Raw genomic sequence first — 26,266 nt, 5'->3', positions numbered from 1 at the left:
AGATCATGTCAGCACGAAGCACTGTGCCATGCTGTGCTCTTTCTTATTGAATTGCCAGGTTATATATGGCTGTGCTGCTGTGTATGTGGTACAACATCCCACTTACACACCCCGCAGTGGAAACACAAGCCAGATCAGGATTTACTGTTCCAAATGGTATAGTACTGTTGACTGTTGAACCAAACTGAATCAAGTGGTGCAAATGTGGCTTATAGACACTTAGAGGCAATGTTTTATTGCTCTTGTGAAGACCACCTGAGCAGTGACTTCGGTTGTTGCTGTAGCAGCAGAGCATGGTCTGCTCTTTAGATTTATTGCTGAATCTGTCTTTACAATAGTGGTTTGTGTCAGAAGAATTCAGAAAGTAAATAAAGGTTTCATCTTTTACCAACTGATGAACTTGCATAACAAAAATGGTACACCTTTTGCTTCCATGTATCAGTTTGTTGGTTTCTGTATTTTAGCCAATAATTTTCCTCCACTCTGCAAAAAAAAAAAAGTCCATGTTGTCAATTTTCTGGAGAAATTCTAACACTCTTTGGTTTCAAGGTTCCTTAAAATGTTTTGTAAATTACTGCTCAGTGTATTTTGATAAATCTGCAGGCTTGAGATACTTAAGTCATAAATTTAGTCTTTGGATTGTGTTACAAGAGGTTGCCAGAGTGAGGCCATAGAGACTTGCTCCTTACTCAAATTGGCCTGGAACTCCATTTTTTCCAAGCGCGTAAATAGCCTTGAAAACATCAATCATACCCCTGAAGGAATTGTAGTCCTTGCCAGTGTTTGTCATAAGATATCATGTTTGCTATATACATGTCAACGAGTGCTTGAGCAATGTGTCTTTGGCAGAACTGTCTCTTAATCTCAGCACCATCTCCTTAAAGGAAAACACCAGAGGGTTTGTTTAAACAAAATACTTGTAGACTTTCCCAGGTGACATTTAAAAAATAAATAAATAAATAAATCCTCAATCTACAAATGCTTTTCAAGAGTGAATATGTGTGTTATCACTTTCGGATTTAGACAAAGGTCTTGACATGCATGGTTGCTATTTTTTAATGTACTAACACAAAAAGTAATCATATTCCGATGGATTTTCTATCCATCAACAACTGCATGTGGCTGGTAATGTTCCACAAGTGCAAAGCATACTAACACTCCCTTCTTCTTCCTCTCCTTGGTATGAGAAAATTGACCTTCTCGCAGGCTGTCATTCCTGTCAGTGAGAGCGACTTCACATTTTATGTCCTATGAGCCCGATGAGAGCCTGCAAACATTTCAGATGGGGCCCAGATGGAGTTCCTGTAAAAGATGTAGGATTAAAAATAAAACCTTGCTTGTTGTTTTTTGTCCGTTAGCCACATGTAATTGATTCCTGTTTGACTGGGAACAATGTTTATGTCATTCCTGGTTTTCTTTTCTGCTGTAATACAAATGACATTCATCAAGTTAAATACTTCACTATGGCTGATCCCTAGTATTTATGTTTAAATTGAAAATCAGCTAATTACTTTAATTAATTTATTCTTGAGTGTAAAATGTTAGGGAAGAGAAGGACTGTGATGGAGTCCCTAAGCTCATAATGTCATTAGAACGTCGTGTTTTGTACTGCACGTTAGTTTTAGAGGAAGTTCATGAAGAGTGCAAAAATCGCTACATTTGAGATTTAATTTGAGCATACATAGGATGCTAAATTGATACTTTTAGCTGATGAGTTCTGCAGGTGATTAACTCATTCACTCCCAGCCATTTTCACTGAAGCAATCCCCTTTGCTTGACTGAATTTTGACCGATTTTGCAAGGTCCACAGAATATTGTGTTCTATTGCTATAAAAACATGGAACCTACCAGAAGAAAGATTAGACCCTCTTCTTCCATTAGGAAAAAAAAAAGTACATTTATAGATGTTGCTGTTGTTCAGCAATTAGCATTAGAATACAGATAAGTTTCATCAATATTCACATTCATGGTGAAAACACTGACAAAAAGAGCTTGTTGCAACATGGCTGATCTCTTATACTCTGCTGCCACTTGGTGGCCGGTTTTTTTTTTCTTCTTTTTTTTTTGCTTCATCAAAGCCTTCTGTATGCTCTTGCATAAAAAAACAACAACAACATGTAGATACATTTTGGGGAGTGAAGGTCAAAGTATTGAAAATGTGTTTACATGTTTTTCGGTTTGAATGAGTTAACATCCATGTTATAATATTAGCTTCAGAGTAATCCCTTCTACTAAGGATGGCTTTGTAACATTTCTGGTCATAATGATTGTAAAGTTCTACTTAATTTTATGACTATACCCAGAAGTAGAGATACCTTTAAAAACAGACTTCAGTGAATTAACACTTGATATCTCTGATGCTTCATTTATCTGAGTGAGCGTTTTCAAGGCAGCACACCAGCTGTATTTACATATATACATATTATTCTCTATATTGATTACTGGGATCTTCACATCTGTTTGTGAATTATAAATACATACCTAATTGCGGTCCTCAATCTTTACATAAACAAACCTTTAGTTCAAGCAATCTCTCTCCTATATCGAGAGATAAAAAATCAGATTGCAAAAATCTGCTATCAAATCAGATTTTTGACAAGGTCACTCATTAATCCTACTGAATCCCTCTAGAGTGTATGCAGAGCAGAGATCAACCAGTAAACTTGCAACCTCTTAAAAACTTGAAAAACAGGATCTTATATTTTATCGCCACAGCAACCTCATGAAATGTGTTTAAATAGAGGCGAGGTTACGGCTGGAACGGCCATTCACCCATGCAGCTGCACAAAATACTCTTGACTTAAATTTTCCTCTCCCATTACCCTCTTTTTCATGTAATCCCATACAAGTACGCAATAGAGTTTGGGGCCTCCCAGAGGCTGCCATGTGTTGCTCAACAGCATTGAATGGAAATGAGTGGTAAAATTACTGGCCAATTCCTCTCATTAATGCAGACTTCACTCAACTGTCTTGGGTGACCCTAATGAGGGTGTCATTAAGTGGGCCAATGTGCGGGGAATCTTTTGCTCTAAATCTTTCCAATCCTTTTCTTCACCTCACAGCAGAGAAAAAAAAATTGAAGTAAATTGAGTGAGTTGTAAAAATGGGCTTTTCCTTTAATAAATGTTTATATGGAACGTTTCATGTCTGCTTTGCTTAGATTATTCAGTTGATTGTGTCACCTTTTGACAGAATAAATAGTGTCTTGAATTCTAACACTTATTACTGTAAAATCCCGTGTATAATAAGAACCTATGTACAAAATGTCCCCCAAAATCACCCCTAAAAAACGTTTGGTTTTTTTTGTCTGTACCCGTCTATAATACGGTCCCTTAATTTGCTGGCATTCTTTATTGTACTGGCCACATTTTATTTTTTTTTCTGAGCGACAGGAACGTTTTAATTATTTTGAGGAATTACGGGCTGCTGAGTCCAAAAATGATGTTCATTTATTTGAATTGTCTCGTTTTTTAGAGAGATTGATGTTTTTGACAATTAATTGATAATTCATTTGGAGATAGAAAAGCTAGTCGTTTATATTCTAATAATTAATGTGAAACAAGCTTATTGTTTACTGCTTATGCCTAGTTTTTAGATTTATTTTTCCCCTGAGAATTTAGATAAATCTGTGTACTTTAGATTAGTTTACTGAATCAATTTTTGTAATTTTGAAAAAAATTATGTTTGTGGCCTTGACAGTAGTTGTGAGTAGATATTACCAGTGTTACTTCTTTCTGCCCCCTTTCATCTCTTTCCGTTAAAGAATGAGAAAATAAATATCAGTAAATAAGTGAAATCTTTCCCTATAGATTTTGATTGATGAAACAGTAACCTCAGTGGGGATTTTGCTGGCTTAAACAGCACATATGAGTAGACTGGTTTATTAAAACGTGATCATCCTGTGTCAGGCTGTCGGCAAAACTGCCTTTAAAAATTAATCCTATGGCTCTCGCCGTCTTGCCTGCTGTCGGGCAGGCTAGCCAGCAACTAGTGGGTAACCCTGGAGCCGCTAACCCTGGATCTGGCGCTCAATGCTGGCAACTGGCACCGTATAATACAATGTCAGTGTAATTAAAGGGTAACTTAACAGAAAATCAGACTCTTGATCCACCTCTCACTAAGATTTGAAATCGGCGCGCAAAAGGAAGGATCGTTGGGTTGTGAATGAGAAGAGGGTTGGGCGTGGTCTGGCTTTGATTGACAGCAGCAATTCGCTAAGAAGGTGTTTAAGGAGGTGTGTACGAGACTGAGACAGTGGTTGGCAGGGGCGACTACGTCATAGTCCGCAAGTGATGTAGTTGGCCACTTCTCTTGTAATGAGAGGACGAACAACCAAATGGTATTTATCCATGTTTAACCTTAAAAGGGCGCCAAACACGCGCCTTTTGCCCCAAATTCAAGCTTAAGGGATACTTGACTCATTGGGCCATTTTCAATAGTAAAAAGTTAATATGCCCAGAATTAATTTGATAGCTTCATTATTTTTCTTGTACAATTAATAACTTTAAAAACTAATTTTTCCCCTTGCTGTCGACCGAAGATTACATCACCTGTGCTGAGGAACTGGTAACAACCAATCATGGCTCACCTGTTTTCTAGGTTTGGTCAGCAAACTGAGCCATGATTTTGTCATTACCCACTTCCTCAGCACAGGTGATGTCATCTTCAGTCGGCAGCAAGTAGAAAACGTATTTCAAGGTATAAGTTGTACATGAAAAATAATGAAGTTACCAAATTCATTCTGGACAAAATATTAACTTTTTGCTGCTGAAAATTACGGAAGCGTATTGCATTCACATGGGGGGAAAAAAAAAAGTTTTTCTGACTAATTTTTTGGGGAGAACTTTTTTTTTTAGTATTTTTTTTTAAATGTTTTTCTGGATATTTTTTTCTGTTTTACTGAATATTTTTTCTGTCATAAAGAAAAATTCAGAAAAAGGGGAAAAAAATATTCAGAAAAAACAGGAGGAAAAATTACTCAGAAAAACAGGAGAAAAAATATCATATTTTTTAAACTTGGCGTGAGAGTATACACACAGGAATGACCACCAGTCTTCACAGGACTGCCACTTACAATCAGGACAACTATTCAACCGCTCAAACATATGCATTGACAAATAAGAGTCTTCTGTGTACATGTTTTTTGGAGGATGCTGTAATGCGCAGAAAGAACAAACAAACACAGAGAGAAAACAACTTAACACAGAAAAAGGCAGAGTCTAGATTTGAACCTAGAACCTAACTGTGGTAACTATTGCAAATGTGTGTCTGTGTTGTTGGCAGTCCACTGAGAGTGTTAAGCAGTTTGTGCATATTACTAGTAAGAAAACAAAAAGTACAGTACTGCACATCCATATTCAATTAGAGCTGAGCTGGTTGGTCTTAACGGGATGTCTGCCAAGGTGCTTATGAGGTATTTGGCTCAGATCTAAGTTTTACTGAAAAATGTTGTAGGGGATTAGATTGGGTTAGGGGTCATTGTGTTATACTGAGAAAAAAATAGTTGTGTATGCAAGAGCTGTTGCCGTTCATGATCAAGGATCAGTTAAGAGTTCAAAAGTGACTAATATTGTTAAATAGCTGCCTTTCTGTATTTTCAGAAAATCCCTTAACTACACAGCAAAATCACTAGTGTTAGATTAACACCGAGTGCCGTATTTTCACGACCACAATGCGCACGGTATTAAGGCGCAGTCACAGTTACGGGTGCTATTTCTGTGTTTATCACACACATTAGGCGCACCTCAGGCAAGGTTTAACATACGCTAACTCAAAACATATGGTAGCATGCTATTATGGTAGCATGCTATTATGCTGTAAGTGCACCTTGTTCAAAAAAGCATTAAAAAAAAGGGGGGGGGGAGAAGATGTATGTAGTATTCTACACTAGTGTCGTGTTAAAATTAATTCAAAATTAACTGTTCACTTTGGTAAAAGGTCCTTCAATTATATAGCATTTTTCCTCCTTACAAGGCCCTCAAAGCGCTTTAGACTACTGATTATAGAGCATCAGGAGCAACTTGGGGCTTCAATATGTTGCTCATGGATAATTTGACATAGTTGCACTGGCCTGGAATCGAACCACACTCACAGGTTCGAGAGACAACCATTCTACCACTGAACCACGCAGCCTGCTGGCAATTTGGAAAGTTTGTCCTTCACTGGAAATGAGGGTGTGGTCAATTTAACACTTATTGTAGTGTTCATTAAGTTACACTTACGTCCGCTCCAACACTTGAGGAAATTTACTCTGACAGAGTAATTTTTTTTAAATCCTAGCAGTGTCAGAATAACACTATTTACACCAGATTTCATCGAACACTGGAAATCTAACTGACAGGTTTGCTGTGTATACCAAATTGATGATTACACTCCCAGTACAGACACCAATTCCACTCCATTGTGGATTGATATATATATATATATGATACTATATTAATGCCCAGGGAAATGTTACTGTGTGAAATACTTGACATTTTGTACCACATGAGTCCTATTTAAAATATTTTACACAAGACTTAAAACTAATATGATCATCCTGTACTCCATGCTTTCACCACGGCATATTGCTGTCAAAATCTACTACGCGGTAAAACTATGCCACACTTTAACCCATAACTTAGAGTAATAAGTTGAGGCTTTGGCTTATCTAGTCATTCATTTGCCTTTACTTTAGTTACATCCTACCACAAATCAGCTGCCAGAGCAGTTGGGGATTGTGGCCAGCTGTTGAAGGTATTTTGGAACAGTTCTGGGATCTCTTTATGTGCTAGAGTAGAAATATATGGTTTCAGAACCTATTTACTACCCTACAGACACAACATTAATATTTACACATTTATGCAGGCCTTTGTGGAATAAACCTGTATCCAAGTATCAGTATTGTGACTATACTGAAGACCCACACATGTGCTTTTCACTTGCTTTTATAAATCAGAGACGGGGGGAAAAAAGTCATCACTATGACCCGTGTGTTGAAGGGAAAATATGGTGAGTGGGGAATGGTTCTAAGTTTGAAAAGAAGAAGTGATTATGAAGGAGAGAGGGAAAATTAGGTGAGCAAGAGAGGTTTCCTCAGCTAATAAAATGCTCTGAGGGATGGAAGCTGCCAGCCAGCATTCCTGTGCCATTAGATAAGTTAGCTCACTGCAGCCCTGAGTTTCTCCGTAGTGCTGAAGTGGCAAACTGAGGTCACCATCACAGCAAAGTGAGGGGGATGGTGACGGGCGTGAAGTTAGAATGTTATTTAGCAACCTAATCATCTGAAGCTGCTTGTCGGGTGACATGCATTGAAATAAAAACAGGCCTACAATTGTTTGATTTAATGAAGTATCTTTGTAAATATTACTTTAAGTAATCATGATATTTAGTTGACTTTACATGTTACACATCTTGGGGTGGGGGGATAGCTTGTAGAAGTGGGATCTCACAGAACTAAGTTTAGAATTAAAATGCAAGGTCAGATAACCGGCTCAGAATAGGTCAAATTGTGTCACTCAAGCAAGTGCTACCAAATTCACACGTGTCAAATAGCGGCACACAAGTGACAGATTGCTGTAATACCAATGAAGTCACTGTGCTTTTCTTGCACACTCAGGTACCTCTAGCTAGATTAAACTGTTCACACCACATTTATTAAATCCAAGAGCTTATCTAGGTTTAAAAACCAATCCAGAAGGAAGTCCTGTTCTTTCCAATAAGGTAGGATAGAGGAATGTCAAAAATTATAAATAATTACTCTCCAGGGAAATGTCCTTGACTGCACGATGGTTTATTTGAATGGGAAATGTGCTGAGTGCATTTTCCCTGGTAACCCGAGTGTGATCATTCCCAGAGGGACCTCCTGTCAAGCAATTTGGAAGATTTAGTCATAAATCAGTCCCCAAACCATTACACTATTAAGAAAGGGCTCTGACTCATGTGACTGTCTTGAAAACCTCTTTGAAAATCATCTGCTACAAAAATCCATACATTGATTCAAAGGCATATTCCTACTCACGTGAATTGGAATGTAAATGATATTCATTACTAAAATATGTATCTTTTCTCACAGGGATGTTGGTGGTGAATGTTACTTGGAGAAACAAAACATATGTGGGCACACTTTTGGACTGTACACGGCATGACTGGGCACCACCACGGTAAGAAATGGTCTATTATTTCATCTGCATATTTTTATTTTATGACATTTGACCGATGTACGCAACCTGTTCAAATTTTTCTCGTTCATTTCTGTGTGGATGAATCACTCAGCCTTGTGCTACCTTTTAGTGTGCAGCTTGAAATTGAGTCTTTTGAATGTCCGTTAGATCAACATTATTATGTTGGATATTGGTAATCTGAATTGTTATGGAAGTTTTTGCCTCTTCCTGCTACACTTGTCAAAGGAAAGAAAGGCCTTATCATACTGTAAATATTGTGCAGTTTTATTTTTATTTATATATTTTATTGTGTTGTTTTTTCCCCCCATTCTTTGGTTCAAACAGCTGTGACAGAATGGCAAAGAAGGTGTTGGTAAATGAATATTGCTGTGATTCAGCTTCTTCAGTGTGCTTGATAAAAGCCTTTCACAGAGCTGCCAGCTGTTCCAGATTGTCCATATTTTGCTACACAAATCGCTGAACGTGACCTCGTATTTCAAAAAAAAAAAAAAAAAAAAAATCATCAGTCAAATAGACCAAAATGGTTAAAAATGAGCAAAAAATACTTTGTAAATAATGGTGATGTATGTTTAACAACACGCCACTCCGCCGTGGCTCTGGTGACGTCAGCGTCGTCGTAGAAGCTCCACTGATGCTAGCAGGGTGCCAGACGAGTCCAAAAATTTGCTGAAAGCTAACGACTTGACCCGACCACAATCGCTGCTAGTATTAATAGATTCATATCAGCGGAAAGAAACAAACACAGACGCTAGCAGACATGTATAAAATTAGCTGAAAGCTAATGAATTGACTCAACCCCTATCGCTGCTACTTTTAATACATTGATATTAGCTGCAAGATTCAAGAACAGCCGCACAAAGTCCATCTTAATTGACAGATTATTACGTCCATTAATGCATAGACAAGAATTCTGTGCTCGCGACAACTTTATCCATCACAAACATCATCAGTGCACGGCTCGGTGAAACGTAGCTAATAGTAAGGGACATGTTTCATTTGTATTTATTTATGTCCTTGAAAGTATGTATTCACATGAAAATGCTTTTATTTAAAAAATGAAAAAAAAAAAAACTGAGCTTGTCCATGTTTGTTCAGATGTTGACTTAAGACTGGAAACAAAATTGAAGAGACACACTATTTTCCTCTCTTTAAACATTAGTGAGTGGTCTATGAGACAAAGTGATGTCAGAACCACAGTTGCAATTTTGCAGAGTAAAACATTTGAGTAATCCTGGTGTGCTAAAGTGATCAGTAGGAACAGCAACTGTGTCAGGCTGCCGGCACTGTGTAGAGTCATTTGTTCAGCTATTAATGCCTCCAGCGAGTCCCCTAACTGGACGCTTACTGTGTAAACAGGCCAAGGTTGCCAAATACTGTCGAATATTCCCCACAATGTTAGCTGTTTACTATTTACTTAACTGTAAAATTGGGAGTCCATCCATACATCCATTTTTCTACCGCCTATCTGGGGTTGGGTCACGGGGGCAGCAGATCCAGCAGGCAAGCCCAGACTTTCCTCTCCCCAGCAACTTCAACCAGCTCCTCCGGACAGGATCCCAAGGCGTTCCCAGGCCAGCCGAGAGACATAGTCTCTCTAGCGTGTCCTGGGTACTTCCTTGAGCCTCCTGCTGGTGGGACATGTTTTTGGTGAGGAATTAGCATTTTAACATGGCTAAAAGCTCCAAAAAGATTGATTTTTCATGTTATTGTCCCTTTAAAACACTGACCCGCTGCGATTCATTTGACTGTTGTGGTGACATTTATAAATTGCGAAATTGTTACAGAGGGATTTGACGTATTTGCCTTACAGTAACTATGAAGCATTCATCTGGTTGCAGGTTTTGTGAATCCCCTACAAGTGACCTGGAAATGAGGAATGGCCGTGGCCGAGGTAAACGGATGAGACCAAACAGCAACACTCCAATCAACGAGAACAGCAACTCATCAGACAACAAAGGCGCCACCAACAACAAGACACGTGCCGCTTCTAACAGTAAGGGCCGAAGGGGCAGCCAGACACCATCGGAGCGCCGCACTCCTCCCAATAGCAACACAGAGGATATCAAGGCCAGCCCCTCCTCAGCTGGAAAACGTAAGGCTAAGCCTGCATCAGACATGGAGCCTAATTCGAGCTCGGAGGACACCAAAGGCAACAAACGCATGCGGACAAACTCTAACAGTGGAGGGGTTGGGCTAACGGGTCTTCTCATTCCTTCTGTCAAGACTGAGCCACTTCCACCCCCCCTTGATCGGAGTTGTCCCTCACCTGTTCTCATCGATTGCCCTCATCCCAATTGCAACAAGAGGTATAAGCACATTAATGGTCTCAAATACCACCAAGCCCGTGCCCACATGGAAGATGATGTGAAGCTAGAATTAGATGTAGACAGTGAATATGGAGAGGACTCGACAATTCACCCTGAACCTGAGAATTGTAATGGTGCATCTATCTCACACAAGGGATCCTTTTCTCCTGCCCGGTCAGTCACACCAAAAGGAAGGAGCTTTGATGTTCAAAGTACTTCCCCATCGCCTGGCAAGTTTTGCTCAAAGCAGAGCAAAAAGAAAATTGCTGAAACAGAACCAGAAATAAGTACACCAATGGAAGGTTGTGATGATGGGGCATGTCTTTCAGATGAAGCCAGTAATGATGGCATTGATGAAAAAAGAAGTTCGGACAAGTCGAAAAAAGCTAACACTAAGGCTGATAAAACGGGTCAAAAAAATATCAAGTCACCACGAACAGTTACCACTGGCCCTTCAGCTCCACAACAAATGTACTCTTTCCCTGCAGGAAACCCCAATTCTTCACCAGGGCTTACCCCAATTCTGCAAGGAATCCCCAAAAGTCCCCAAATGAAAGGCACCCAGTTAAAAACCCCCGCTGTAGGGGATCCTCCCTCAAGTAGCGCCAAAGACAAGAAGAAGAAAGACAAGAAGAAAAAGGATGGTGGAAAGGAAGCTGACAGCCCCAAGTCGATGGGAAAGGGAGGGAAGCCCGAGGAGGGAAAACAGTCATATGCAGAAGTACCTGAACAAGGAAGTAAGGCTGAAGGGCTTCTCAATGGGTCCTCAGACCCTCATCAGAGTCGGCTGGCAAGCATCAAGGCAGAGGCTGACAAGATATATAGTTTTACAGATAATGCCCCAAGCCCATCCATTGGAGTGGCCAGTCGAATAGATGGCAGTGGAATGCCACAGCCTCTTACACCACTTCACATGAACCAGAACGGTGCTGACAACTCATCTGTGAAAACTCACAGCCCAGCATACTCGGACATCTCTGACGCTGGTGAGGATGGTGAAGGCAAACTAGAGAATGTTAAAAACAGGACAGAAGACCAGGCACTTAGGGAAAGTGTCAAAAAAGCTCTTTTCCCAAATCCGGCTCCCAGCAAAGAATCTCCATACTACACTGGCTATGAGACGTATTACTCTCCCAATTATGTCAACCCCAGTCCCGGTGGACCAAATCCAGGCACACCGGTGGCAGAAGGTCAGGTGAAGATCAAAAGGGAAGATGATCAGGATCAGGCCGAGGAGAAAGTCAAGGTCGAGGTTCATGAGGATCGCAAACCTGACATCGCTCCTGGCCAGCAGCAGCAACAGCAGCAACAGCAGCAACCCTCCGTCATTCAACAACGATCCAACATGTATATGCAACCACTTTACTACAATCAGTATGCCTACGTACCCCCGTATGCGTATCACTCAGATCAGGCATACCATAACCATTTAATGAATACCAACCCTGCCTATCGACAGCAGTTTGAAGAGCGTCAGCGACAAATGGCTGAACAGCACCGCGCCGCTGAGAAAAAGTCGGACATAATCATGAAAGAAAGAGAAGCTGCCATAAAGGAGGAATGGAAACAAAAGAACCCAATGCAGCCAAACCTCTCCAAAACCTCGAGTCAATCTGAGCTTGGAAAGACGCCGCAACCTACCAGTAAATCCAGGGACTCACCCTCTGAGGTTTCATCCAAATCGATGGGAAACATTAAGGCGGAGGACATCAAGTCCCAGCAAGCTGAAGGGCTGAAGATGAAGCTGACAGAAGGGGGACACCATGGGAAGGAGGACTCCAAGCAAGCTCTTGACTCAAGAGGTCAACCTGGCACAGAGCAGGCTGTGTGGTATAGACAGGTAAATATAATTTAGAGTATCACAGGCCTCACTTTGTTTGGATGGGGACGCGTGCGACTTCAGGGACCATGTTTTTCTTTTATTTATTTATTTATTTATTTATTTATTTATTTATTTTATTTGGGGCATACTATAATAAAGTGTAAGTGCACATCCACTACAGTAGGTGGCAGTAGTGCTCTCATTATTGTACAGAGTATTAGCTCCTCTGCAGTGATGTATTTACAAGAGTTTTTAAAAATAATATTTATAGTTGCAGCTGAGAGTTGGGGGGGGGTTGGGTGCGAAATATTTTCTTCCTCCTGGGGGAGCTAAGAAAAAATAATTGAAGAGCTGTAGGCACAAAACAAAGACCTAGAAGTTGCAGCAAATTGGCAGCAAACAATATCTACCTTTTCATCTCCACCTCAACCATAAGCACCTTAATTTCAATGTCATTATTATTATTGTTAGTCTTTTTTTGTTTGTTTGTTTGCGCCCTGCTACGATCCATGATAAAGAACCATTGATCAATAACTCATTGATAAGCATTTCGATTGGTACGTTACGTTGACCATTAATGGTTAAATGTGGGTCGATAGGGATATGACATGCAGCTTTTCCTGGTGAATGTGGATGTGTGCACTTTTTTTTTTTTAAGTCTTCAGAGTTCTTTTGTGTTTACACTTTAACTTGAATCTTACACACACATTTTTATAATTGAGACCTCAGATGTTTTTACACAATTGTTATCATTTTGTTGCTTTGTTTCTGACCACCAGCAGTACTCTGAGAGCCAGAAGGCTCAAGCGGAAGGCGAACACCAGCAGCAACAATCACGGTGGAAAGATGAACGGGACAGAGAACGGGAGCGTGATAGGAAAGCAAAGGAAGAAAGGTGCAGGCCGAAGGACTGTCAAAGCGGGCCTAAGGAGGACAGTAAAGAAATTACTGACCCTAGAATTAGTTCTGAGGAACATCGGACCTTGAGTAAAGACTCTCGTACAAATGCCCACTTGCAGTTCTCATCACCACTAGCACAACACCAAGGATACATGCCATACATGCATGGTTACCCCTATGGACAAGGTTATGACCCCAACCACCCTGGTTACAGGGGCATGCCTTCGGTCATGATGCAGAACTACCCAGGTATGACACAAAATTATATTTTTGAGAAAAATATAAAGCATTACTCAACAATGTTGTAATGATTCATTGTAATTGTACCTTATTTTAATCAATCTATTCACTCATATAGCCCAAAAAGTGTTAACAATAGCAGTTTTACTTAAAGTTATTATTGTCCCAAATGTATTTTTCTCATTGGTCTGTGTGTTGTGCCAAACAATTTTCATGTTGTTTGACTGTGAATTCCAGTCATTGTTACGGCTTGTAAAGCTGCTGGAGCGGGATTTAATCACACTGTAATCACTTCATGTTTGCCAAATTCAGAATGTGAGAGGTTTCTGCATGGGACATGCATTCACACATTCTAAACTAAATATGCAAAATTGACATTGGTATTCTCTTTATGCTACAACTTTGAGGGTGTCTCTCTGTCTTTTCAAGCATGCCCTTTCATTTCTGACGCAACATCGTGAAAGATGGCAAACGTTGTCACAGAGCCTTCTATATGGAAATTGTTTCATGTGAAAATCAAGCAAACGTTCAAAAAATGAGGCAATATTAGCAGTAGACAAGCATGTTTCACTTTTATTAGAGAATAAATAACAAGCATTTTTGATATCTCCAAATGAGCTATGAATTAATTGTCAAAAATATAAACATCTCTAAAACCAGAGCCAATTCAAAGAAATGGGTGAGAATGTTTGACTCATTATTGTCTTTAGCACTCACGTAGTTTACACAGGATTTTACGGTACATTAAAACTTGGTCCTTTGCAAAGCAATTTGTTTTATTCTGTATAATAATGAATATAATGAATATGTATATTAACCCATCCATATTCGTATTCATGTAGGTTCTTACCTCCCTGGAGGTTATCCTTTTTCTCCATACGGCGGTAAAATAGCTGGAGCTGAAGAGGCCAGCGACAAATCCCGCACTAGCCCTACTGTCAACAAAATGGCGACAGACGCCAAAGCGCTCGACATCCTGCATCAACACGCAAGCCAATACAAAAGCAAATCTCCGACAGTAGGGGACAAGGCACCCCTTGACAGGGAGCGGGAGCAGGACAGAGGAGCCGGCGGAGAACGGGATCGGGAAAGAGACGTGGATCGGCCGCGATCCTCGCCTTCCCAGCGGATCATACCCTCTCACCACCACCTGGGATACCCCCTGCTCTCAGGACAGTATGATCTGTCCTACACCACAGGTCAGTCCGTCTTCACTTGCACTTTCTTACACAGGTTTATTTACACGACAGCAGTGTATTGAACGAAAGCGGAGGACTTGCATGTTAAATGTGCAGTGCATGACCAAAACATAGCTTGGAATTGTAACAAGAAAATTAGCTTCAATATAAAACAAAATTAATAGCAAGTCAATTTACAATAAAACACTTGATTACCAATGTACATGATCTCTTCTGCTACCAACACTGCTCTCACATGATGTTCCCTTTGTGCTATCATGGTAATTTGGATGCATTGAGAACCCATCATAATTTTGGCCCGTATGACCTTATTGGTGGATATTTTGGGGAAGGATTTCCAGTAATCGCAAAGTTTAAAAAATAAAAATAAAAAATAAAAAAATCAAAAAAAAAATCATGGGGATACAGTATGTTTAGAAATTATCAAGTATTTTATTACTATTTTACTCTCATTTTAAAGCATTTTTTGGACCAAATTTTCGATAGGCAATGTCATCCAATTTTTAAATTACCTGGTGTGCCTGGTTATCTGGTTGAATTTTTTGCTAAATTTTGACATGTTGCAAATATAACACAGGTGGTCCGATTTGATGACTAGGATGAAGAATGGAGATGGTGTGACTAAACTACTTGAAAATATCTTGATACTTGCATATATAACGAAACACTTTAAATCTAAGGCCGAAAAGCAGAAATATTGTTATTACCGTAGATATTTGATACCAGTGATTCTGAGCTATTGCTACCCTGAGACCCACATGCTCCTATTGTCACAAAGTTGTCACCCACTTGTATGAAAGTTAAAATCAATTAGGTAAAATTTATTTAAAAGAAAAACACGTTTAAAACATATTTGCAAACGAAACTAGACTATGTATTTGTGGTGCAACGTATCACAAAAGTCACTGTTCGGATCGGATTACGGATTTGGGCCAAGGATCTGATCGGTTTTTTTTCGTATCAGGAAAAAAAAAAAAAAAAGATTGTACTTTGTCTTAATTTATTTTGTAAAATGCTTTTCCCCATTAAAACAAAAAAAAAAACAAAAAAAGCCAGTTACCACTTAGCAGCTGTCAAACTCATTTACAGCTACCAGCCAAGCACCCGTAGGTAATGCTAACAGCTAGCTGCATGCTAACCAGTAGCAACTTACGTCGGAGACTTCTGCCCTATCATACAATGATGGCGTAATTAATTAGCGTTTTCTTAGCGTCTTAAATGAGCGATTGAATATGTTTTCGGGATAGCGTTGTGTTGATGTTGGTCACAACTTTAATGCCAATCAATACTACGAACGTCTAAAAGGGAAGTCAAGCTAGCCATCATGCCACAATGTGGACCACTTTCAAAGTAAATGTCATATTTACAGTAAATGCTAGAATGAAAAATGTGTCTATAAATGACAACAATCAAACGGAAAATGAATTTCCGAGGTAGTGTGGTGCTAACTGAGCTTCCTTTTTGTGTGGCATAACCACTTTATTAAGCTTGAAATGTGGTGTGTCTGGACCGTCGTAAAATGAGAAACACCCTTTGAATTTTTTACGAGCTGTTCGCGACCCGCCCAAAATGGCTCAGCGACCCACTTTTGGGGCCCAACCCACCAGTGAAGTCACCACTTGACACTGTTACATTACACCAACTGCATATCAAAAGCCAAAACCTGAATAGGCAAAATGCCCGATGGCAATACACGCTTCAGTAAGTCTGTCCATTTATCAACTGTTGTTGCCAGTTAACAAGCAGAAAGCAACCTTCTCCACCCACCTAGAGGTAAGAATAAAGAAAGTAATACTAAATAGACTGTAGCCTATAAAGGATGCCAAGTATAGGCAAGACTCAGACCTGAATGCAGCCAAGAGTATCAAGCTGCTGACAGATGATGATATATAATGTGTGAGATTTGTTTTTGTCTTGCATTCTCTGTCCTGGATTTGTCTAAAGGAAAATGGACTCATTGCGGGTACTCGGCTGCTGTCTAGTATATAATATTCAGTGCAACCCCTCAGCTCATCCATTTTAAGTAGGTCTTCTAAGGACAAGAGGATCACAGTGAAGATTAAATAGAGTTGTAGAATGAGCATGAAAATAGAGGCAGGCTGCACTGACATCTAGTGGAGGGGCTTGCAAATTGCCACTATACAAACCTCTCTTGCCTGTTGACAAAAGCAAATGGGAATGGTTGCCGTGAACGCAACATGTGAATTGCTAACGAGCGGGAATTTGCTGTGTCTTCAACAGGGAAACCTGACCGCCACACCTCAAGCCTGCAAAGATTCATGTGACTGGCTCACGTGAGAAAAGGATTTCCCAGGAGTTCCCTTTTTGACATCAGTTCAATGGTGTTTGTGTGCGTTTAGTTGATCTGCCCGAGTGGTGACAGCTCGTTTGCGTCTTTCTTGCCCATGGAAAGAATCTCAAAAGCTTGGACTGATCTAATCCAGGTTCAAAGCCATCACTCTACCCCTTCACGCAGAGGAAACACCTCCCCTCTGGTTATCTAGTCTTTGCACTGTCGACAAATAACAATGCAAAAATAGACTATTGGACTTTCTAAGATTTTGTTTTGATGACATTATATATTTTTGGGGTCATATACAGAAGAATCTAGTGGAGGATTTGGGGAGGGAGTTGGTTGACTGATGGCAAAGGGGAGTCAAATGAAATGAAATGAAATGAAAGACTTTAACAGAAATTCTTACTGAGATGAGTTCAACTTTATGTCGCTGGCATTTCCTATGTCACGACGCAACAATATATCCGAAACTTGACAAATGTTTGCTTGTATTTCATTGGGGACGGGGGAATATGGCAACTGCTGCTTTCTTCAGAGACTTAAAAGCCTGAGACGCAAGTTTATGATTTCCGCCATTTTAAACTCCTCAGTTCTTGTTTCAGGGATGATGTCACCGTGTTTTTGCGAAGGGACCTCATTTCACCTCAAGCGAGAATAATAAACGTGATCCGTGTTTGCTTTTGTCAACTTGACGGTCATTTTTGAATGTCTGAATGCTGGTGTCAACGCTGCTTCGCCTCATAACGAAAATGGAGAGTGAAGCCATATTGGCTACGGTGACGCTTTGGCAGGGTACAACGAGCTTTCTTCACCTCCTTTATGAATTTATGTTCTGCTGTAATATCGACGTATGTAAGATGTGATCCAGAACGTGCGCATATCATTTGGGCACGTGTTCAATTCATCTGAATCACGATCAGTCTTTAAACCGATATGGCTTCACTCTTACACACATTCATCTCTTTATCATGATTTTTTGATTGTTTCGTTAAGCGGTTGGCTTTGGATCAGTCCAAACTTCATAATCGTAATAACTTCTGACATTCATACGAAACATACATCATTAAATGGTGTGTAAGGTAAATGAATATATCCCCAATGTCCTCTAAATGTATTTGGATTTCATATAAGTGGTGCTGCAATGTTTACCATCAAGTCATGCCCAAAACTGTAACCGGATACCATACGTTGCTTTCAAATGTGTATTTATTTGAACAGTTGGGTGGGTGCGAACATACCTGGAACAGCGTTGTCACCAAATACAAACAGATGTTTGCAGCCATTTTGTACGTTAGCATCGTTGGCCAGCCAAGCGTTGGATTTGACAGCAGCTGGAAAATCCTCCGAGTCCTCCATCGAAATGGCATCTCCTTGACTTATGTGCATTTTAAAGATGATGAATGTGGTGGTGTTTGATTAGTATTTAATCTGTAAGGGTAATCTAGGCAGCTGTGATGTTGTCTTTCAAGTCCGTGAGGTTTTAGTACCAGCAGACTGCATACATACAGTACATCTAGTTTTGATCAAACAATGGTTGTGACAAGTGCATTTGTTCGCTCACAGAGTAGTCCTATTATCGCAGTAGTCAGCAAAGCCCAGTAAAAAATCACAACTATATTCTAAAAGTGTATGAAAAGCCAGAAAAGTTCATGTTTGCTTTCAACATAATGGAAAGTGCTTGGCTCTCGTGTTTTGTTTCAATGGTGCAGAGTATATTTATTGGCCAGCAGTTGGTGCCTAGTTGAACATTCTTGTGTGAAAACACAGAGACGCTCGCTCGTTTGTCCTTTCCTGACCCCGATTTCTGTCGTACAAAGACAGCCACCCCCCACCCCCTCAAAGTACCCACTGAGGTGCTTGCAAGGATGTTTACAGCGTCTTCTTCTGTGTAAGACATTCAGAACTGTCTCTCCCCCTTTCCTCCTCTCTCCCTCCCTTCAGGAGTTTGTGAAAAGTGTACATTATCATGTTTTTTTTTGTTTTTTTTTATACAATACTCTGTAACTTGCCTTTGTAAATTTGGGCTGAAAAAAAAAATAAATCTTTTTATGAGACAATCTGTCCTGGTAACTTGTTTGGCTTCAGCTGTGTTGACCATCAAAACATTGTAGTGGAACCAGCAAAGTCAAACGCTCCACGTGTTACAATTCTCTGGAGAAACGTGCCTTCACTCAAGCCGTCATAAGGATGTGATGTGCGATGTCACGTGATTTGTCATCAAATTTGGTGAGACTTAGCTCACTAAGCATCCAAAAGATTAACTGTCTTTGGTTTAAAGTGAGCCAGGAATGAAACTTAACACAAATACACATGCACCAATGTTAATGCTTGTATGTCAGTGGGGGATGTTAAAATGTTACTTTAAAAACACTGTACGGGTAAGCAGTATTTCATAACATCAAATATTTCATCCTGTCATAAATTTCATTTTACAGTATTTGCAATGGCAAGTTTTTTTTTTTCTTTCTTTCAACCAACATCACACAACCAATTGTGTTTGACTTTGGATGTTCCATTCCACTGCACTTCAAACCAAACCACACGTTGGTATGTTGTTGACTTGAAATGAAAACAAACAAAAAACAATTATAACTGTCAATAACAACTAATAAATATTTAAACTGATACATTTTCAGTCATATCGCCCAGCCCTTTGTTCTGGTCCATTTAAATAATTGATTCAATATATAAAAATATAGAAGACATTGTTGTTGTTCTTTTTTAACACATTTGTAGATACTGTAAAAATTTGTGGTGTTTTAAGATTAATGTTTACAAGCAACAAATGTCACTATAAGTTTTGAATATTGAAATTAATCGTATCGAATCGAAAATTGTATCGTTCCCAAACTTAATCGAACCGTTCTGTTCTGAAAGATAATCGTTTTTCAATCGAATTGCAACTTGTGTATCGAGATACATATCGAATTGGCCTCATGTCAGAGATTCCCACCCCTAGTTTGTACTCAATCAGCATTTCTTGAATATATTCAGGACCCAAACCATTCAGTGATTTATAGACCAGTAGCAGAATTTTGAAATCTATGCTACAGCTGACTGGGAGCCCGTGTAAATCCTTAAGTACTGGAGTAATATGTTCTGATCTCTTTGTATTTTATTTTTCAATACAACCTTTTACAATGCCAATACTTTTATCAATGTCAATGCAGCTTTTTCCACAATAACATTTTTTTTTTCACTACCAAATCTTATTGTCAGTGTTGTGGCTCCTTACCAAGATAACATATTTGTGAGCCGTGATCTACTTGGATGATTTATAAGCATGCGGTGTGATGGCATGACATGATTTCTGCGTTTTAATCCATGATCTTTTCATTTTGCAGAACAATCTTTGAATGACACGCAAACCATACATGTTGTCTGAATTGATTGGCCGGTGAGCAGGCGTGCCCCGCCTCTCGCCGAAAGTCAGATGGGACAGGCTCCAGCTCACCCGCCAAACAAATGAGGACGAGAGGTCCGAAAATCAATAGGGGACGGATTCCTAATCCAGCCAAGTGTTGCAATCATGGCTGACAGATTTTTTTTTTTATATAGAAACGTGGCAGCATTTGTTGTGACAACTAAAGCAGTTTCCAGCAAAATGGTAAACTTACTAAACTGCAATTTAAAAAAGGTTGGATGGAGGAATCCAAAATGATTGACTTTCATCTGTCATTGATGGTGCCATTCATGCGACAAAATTGCTTTGTGTTCAACAAGGGGGCATTTTTCAAATGTAAAATGTGTGCCTATGCTCTATGGATGTTGGCAAACACTGAAGTATGTGTTCTCTTTCAGGATTCATGAACATTTTGATCAATTAACCATTTGTAAAAGTGCCGCCATCTGTCACTGTGTGTTTTGTGTACAGTACATGATTTGTAAGCGCTGCGAGTCAGCTGTGTGCATTAGCATAATGCCACGTCAGTGACAGAGAGCCATTAGGCTGGCCATGATTTTGTTGAGTGTAAAGGCGGAATGTGATTATCCTCTCAGGAGAGGGAGGGAGGGAGAGGAGGAGCGTTTAAGAAAGCAACGTGCTGCTGAGCCAATGGCTTTTCCCACAAAGCAGCCGTTCGCCTCCGAGGAAGGACACCTTGTTGGACGAGGAGGCCGTCTCCCAGGAGGTGTTCATGGGATGCACTATCTACGCGACCAGCCCTAAGGCCCTGCCTGCAGACGAGGCTGCGGGCCGGGACGCGTACTACCAGCAGCCTCCGCACTGCCGCCACCTTCATGGGAACTGCAGTCAGAGGATAGCAGCCAGGTGAGACACACAGGAAGTGCACCACAGTTCGTCACATGCATGCTTCTCCAATCTAGGGGCTCATCTTGCACCAGTACCACACAGTCAGATTTCATTAACTTGTCCTTTTTACAGAGATATGATCAATAACATAAAGAACTAGACTAAGTGCAATTACTGGAGCAAATGCGTGGGAATGCTGAAAGCTGAATGCTAATAGCTGAATACTATGGGTGTTAAAAAAAAATCAATTCGGCAATATATCGCGATATTACATTGCGCAATTCTTGAGTCGATTCAATAGGCGGCCGAATCGATTTTTAAACATCCATTTTTGATAGAAAAATATTCACCAAAACGTCTTAGGGTTCACACCTTAAGCATGAAATGATGTTATATGAATGGAACATTAAGACTTAATATTTTATTTCAATGCTGTTCAAACATGAAACAGATTACAACCTGTATAAGACTGAAGTGTCAGATAAAAACATTTTCATCCAAATCTTACACTGTACAAGTTTATTGATTAGTATTTTCTAAATTTGAATAAAAAAATCGCAACAATCGACTTATAAATTCATATCGGGATTAATCGGTATTGAATCGAATCGTGACCTGTGAATCGTGATACGAATCGAATCGTCAGGTACTAGGCAATTCACACCCCTACTGAATACTAAGATTTGAATGCATGTGGAATGCTTATGAAGTAAATTGAGAGATAAATTATGACCTCCTGGTTACTGGACAATGAGCTTTACCCACTGTGCCACCAAGCAGTATCAGACACCTGGTAATGATAAGTTGTATGTATGTATGGAAGTGGGTGTGTAAAGTGATACTTAGACAAAGTTCAATGTCTGTCCCATTGAAAATGAATGGGGAAAAGTGGATATTAAATGTTAAATTGTTCATTACTATAAGTAATGTGGAATCAGACAATATATACGCCGGGAGGTTTGAATTTCTGAAGCTAGTTGAAATTTGAACAATGTTAATTGGGCATATTATGTGGGAGTTGTTACACGGCAAATAAGTGTGGAGAATAAAAATCACAACATATGTGGAAATGCTTCAGCATTCCCAAAACTAGAGTAAGTTCAATTTCTGGAGAAATTGCATGGAAATGCTGAATGCTAATAGGTGAATGCTGAGATATGAATGAAAGTGGAATGTTTATGAAGTAAATTGAGAGATAAATTATGAAATTATGACCTCCTGGTTACTGGACAATACACTTTACCAACTGTGCCACTGAGCAGTGTAAGACACCTGGTAAAGATGATATGTTATATGTATGTGGGTGTGGAAAGTGATACTTAGAAAAAGTTCAATGTCTGTCCCATTGAAAATGAATGGGGAAAAGTTGATATTACAAATCAAATTGTGTAATATAATATGATATGCTATAATCTGATACAACTCTAAAGTGGTCACAGATATAAATACAACAATCCAGTTTTGCAAGTTTGGGATTTATTTTTATTTTTTTGGAGCATTTTAGCTACCAATACCACTAATATGTACTTTTAATTACATAATACAATTTTGCACCCCCCCAAAAAAACACAACAAATTAAATAAAAAACCTATATAGCCAATGTAAAAAAAAAATTAAAATCACATGAAATTAATTGGTATTGGCCACCGTCACGAGTTCCAATACTTTGAAATAAGGCCGGGTATCGGCTCGACATCTACTTGCCTAACCCTAACCGGTGTTATGAAGAGAAATTGCAGTATTTTAATCCTAAATAGTTGTACACACAATTTAGTGGCACACATTTTTTTTTATACACTCCCTTCTTACACTGCCCATCTCCAAACATTTTGTTGTTGTTTTTTACTAGCCTTGTGGACTATGTCAAATGTTTTTAGAATATGGCACTGAAGAATGGCTGGTGGGTAGTTTGGAGATCCTATTTAAGTATTTACTGCACTGGCTGTTTTCAGACTGGATAATCTTTTAAAGACATCTGATAATCGGGCCTTTGCTCACTGATTGAAAGTGAAACTATCGGTTCAAATTCTTTCCACTCACCATGTTTGTTGTAATCCACTTAACATCTTCCATTGTCAATGCCAACTATTTTCCACACAGATCTGTGAGGAAAAATTAATCTTAAAAAAACAAAAACAAAAAAAAACAAAAAAACTGCACACCGTGGAAAAATCGGGCAGGAAAACATTTTTTAGACATTTGTGTCATTACTAAGCAGAGACATAATTAACTCTCGTTTGTATTGTGTTATTGCAGTACAGGCGTGTTCCTAATATTGTGTCCATGAGTGTTTGCACCATGCGAGTTAGTTATTTTGGGCGTCTGTGGCGTTGAAATAGAAATCAGCGCGTGTAATCCCCTCACAGAGAGCACACAAAGCCAGTGAGGCCACACTGGGTTGTAGGTAAGCTCAGCCCACCTACTCGCCACAACCGGACGCACTTGAGAGGAGCTGCAAAGTGCACTGAGCGCGCGTTCTGCTAGCGTTAGCTTGATGGTTGTGACAGTCGTGGAGATTGACACGTAAAAACGAGACAATGTATCCACGGACAAGCGCGGGGCACGCCTGAACATCTTTTGGAAGTCGATAAAGTTACGGCACGGCTTTAAAAGACGTCGCAGGCAGCTTGTGAGCTACAGGTAGGAGACGTCGAAGGTTGGTTTAAAAAAAAAGAAAAGAAAAAAAAGACAATCATTTCCGTCTCTCTGTCAGGATAAAATATGTGCACTTTGTTTATGGATGTGGAGACGCCAGACGGTTTTGGATTTGGGTAGCACATATGGCTTTTATTCGTGTCGCACATCAAGTCAGTGTTCTTGTACACGCTTTATCTCGTAGCCATAAGGAAATATGAGCATCTGTTCTTTGTAAGACCTTTGTTAATGTTTTATTTTGAAGGCCAATTGGCCGTGTTGTGACATCAGTCTGTCTTTCACTGGCAAACTTAACTTTATCTTGCGATGGAAAACGTACCGCTAATGCGAAGGACAAGTGTTTTATATTTGTCTATTGCATAACTTAAATGTCATATACCGCGATGTTAAGTGAAATCCCCTCCATATTTGTCAAACCTATAACAACAAAATGCCTGCTAACCCAGCATGATGTATACTTCGTATTTAACTTTGTAGTAATGCCTTTGTAATTTTTTTTTTTTTTTTAAGTACATTCGACAAAACCTGCAAGTTATTTCATTGGTGTTTGTCAGGTTTAGAGTACTTACTGCACAGTAATTATTGTGGGAGACATTTGAAGCCTTGTGAAGGGCTTCCTAACACACTCATGTCTTCAAAGATTGTTTTGAGGTGCTTGCACAATGGGGAGGTTATTTCAGGAGGTCTCAAGCCGAGCACATATCTCTGAGTCCAAAGGCTGAACACACTCATCTGTCAAATAAAGAATAATAGACCAACAGACGACAGGTTAAAATCAGACTATTTGTAATTGAAAGCACTGTCAATCGAAATGAACTTTTTGAAATGACTGCAAACATTCTGTCTTAACATTTTTTGATAAATAAAAGTCCCGAGGCCCACACGCCCAATGCAAACAACTCACAGGGCTTTCCTTGACTTTGCTCAGTTGAAAAATAAAATCCCACACAATTTAAATGGAGACTGTTAATGTTTACTGAATGCCCCTAGTCTTTATTTGGCCGGACAGGCAACTATTCCTGTCCACAGTGAACGCACACAAACTTGTTGATGGAGTGACCATTTAATAGCATTTCTGTGACTCTACGAAAGAATCCAGAGAGATTTTTCTTTTCAAGTATGCCAGCAGCATTAACGAGATTACAGTTAACTGGATTGAAGGATGTCTTGTGACAGAACAAAGTGTTTGTGTCCTCAGACAATGAGGAGAGGTGGGAACCTTTCACTGAACGTTAGTGTCAAACGTGTTCGACTGCGCAGAATGGCATTTGGAACTCAACCGGCCATTTGAGACAGTGTTGGGCCTCATTACTTGAAGACAATTATCTTGAATGGGCTGATGTTGGCATGGAAAACAATTAATTTGACAACATTCTATTTGGCTGTTTAGAAATTTTTCAGAGGAAAGCATGATTATTGATGGTTGAGTTTCTGAGTGTGTGGAAATCCAGCACAATGTTGTCCCTTACTTGTCAGTTCAAGTACCCTGCGGTATGTTTATTCTTAATGCTACTAACCAGACTTGCTGGTTCTGACATTCGTTTGTCTATAAACACATCAGGGAGCGAGATGTACAAATGTTTGGAAAAGGATAAGTAATTGGGCAAATGTTTGAACTGTCATGTTAGGCTAATCAAATCAACTAGTAGAAAAGTGGCAGATATAAAGCAAAAGAAAAAGTAAAACATCTCCAGCGTGTTCACTAATGTTTATTTATGGCAACATGAATCTTGTTACTGTAAGTGACTTCCTGTTCCGGAAGTTGAGAACAAATGCAGCCAGCTTTTGAGCATTGTTTTCAAATGAACATTCAAATCGACTCAGTGATCCCTTAACTACTAGCTTGAAATGTCCACAAACGTTTGTCTTATCTACTTACAACAGGCCCTTCACGTCTACCTGCTCCCCTCTGTGAACCCTTTTGTGATCACAGATAACCAGTCGGATGGAGCCTTTGGATGCAGGAAGCCAAGTTGTTTGAACAAGCCAGCGGCTGACGTGAAGCTTCTGGCCAATTAGAGATAATCCGTAGGAAAGTGCGTGCGTGAGCCTCTTTCCATCAGCACCTGTAATTATTCGGGGCAGGTGCAACAGCCTCCGCACTCCCACGGGACATTATGGTACAATGTGGCTGTGTTTGTGTCGGTGTGTGGCGTGGGAGGGGGCCACTGCGATAACAGCGACAGGTTGATTTCAACCATAGCTGGATGAAAGCTTCAACTATTCACACCCTGTGAAAAATAAGATGTTACGATAAAGTATATTTACTATACAAAGAGAGTGTGAGCAAGTCAAAGCAGATTTTGCCAGCCCCACTGTTTTATCTGTTTGGGCCATGTGGCTGTCAATCACACAATATTTACTTACTCCTTCCTCTTTACTTTCACATTCTCATTATCATTATCATTTGTATCCAATTGTGTGTTTGGTAAT

At 39.7% G+C, this 26,266-nt stretch overlaps 2 protein-coding genes across 10 annotated transcripts in view; both read left to right on the top strand.

The window, feature by feature from the left end:
• Window positions 1-18,984, top strand: part of znf609b (zinc finger protein 609b) — a 95,971-nt gene extending 76,987 nt beyond the window's left edge. For 4 of the 5 annotated variants that reach the window (XM_077518961.1, XM_077518960.1, XM_077518963.1 and 1 more), the window contains 5 exons: window positions 8,054-8,141; window positions 10,001-12,308; window positions 13,070-13,439; window positions 14,273-14,629; window positions 16,871-18,984. In XM_077518961.1, the coding sequence (XP_077375087.1) occupies window positions 8,054-8,141; window positions 10,001-12,308; window positions 13,070-13,439; window positions 14,273-14,629; window positions 16,871-16,914 (3,167 nt within the window). In that variant the 3' untranslated portion in view covers window positions 16,915-18,984. The remainder of the gene's footprint in view (window positions 1-8,053; window positions 8,142-10,000; window positions 12,309-13,069; window positions 13,440-14,272; window positions 14,630-16,870) is intronic. The other variant, XM_077518964.1, reaches the window with a different exon arrangement.
• Window positions 18,985-20,946: 1,962 nt separating this feature from the next.
• Window positions 20,947-26,266, top strand: part of gramd2aa (GRAM domain containing 2Aa) — a 30,527-nt gene continuing 25,207 nt past the window's right edge. For 2 of the 5 annotated variants that reach the window (XM_077518958.1, XM_077518955.1), the window contains exon 1: window positions 20,947-21,195. In XM_077518958.1, the coding sequence (XP_077375084.1) occupies window positions 21,062-21,195 (134 nt within the window). In that variant the 5' untranslated portion in view covers window positions 20,947-21,061. Of the gene's footprint in view, window positions 21,196-23,556; window positions 23,819-26,266 lie in introns of those variants that run through there. The other 3 variants (XM_077518954.1, XM_077518957.1, XM_077518956.1) reach the window with 3 other exon arrangements.

This window comes from Festucalex cinctus, chromosome 4 (assembly GCF_051991245.1).
Source record: "Festucalex cinctus isolate MCC-2025b chromosome 4, RoL_Fcin_1.0, whole genome shotgun sequence".
Taxonomy (NCBI): Eukaryota; Metazoa; Chordata; class Actinopteri; order Syngnathiformes; family Syngnathidae; genus Festucalex; species Festucalex cinctus.
Note: the sequence above shows the minus strand (reverse complement) of the source record. Positions and strands in the feature narration are given on the sequence as shown.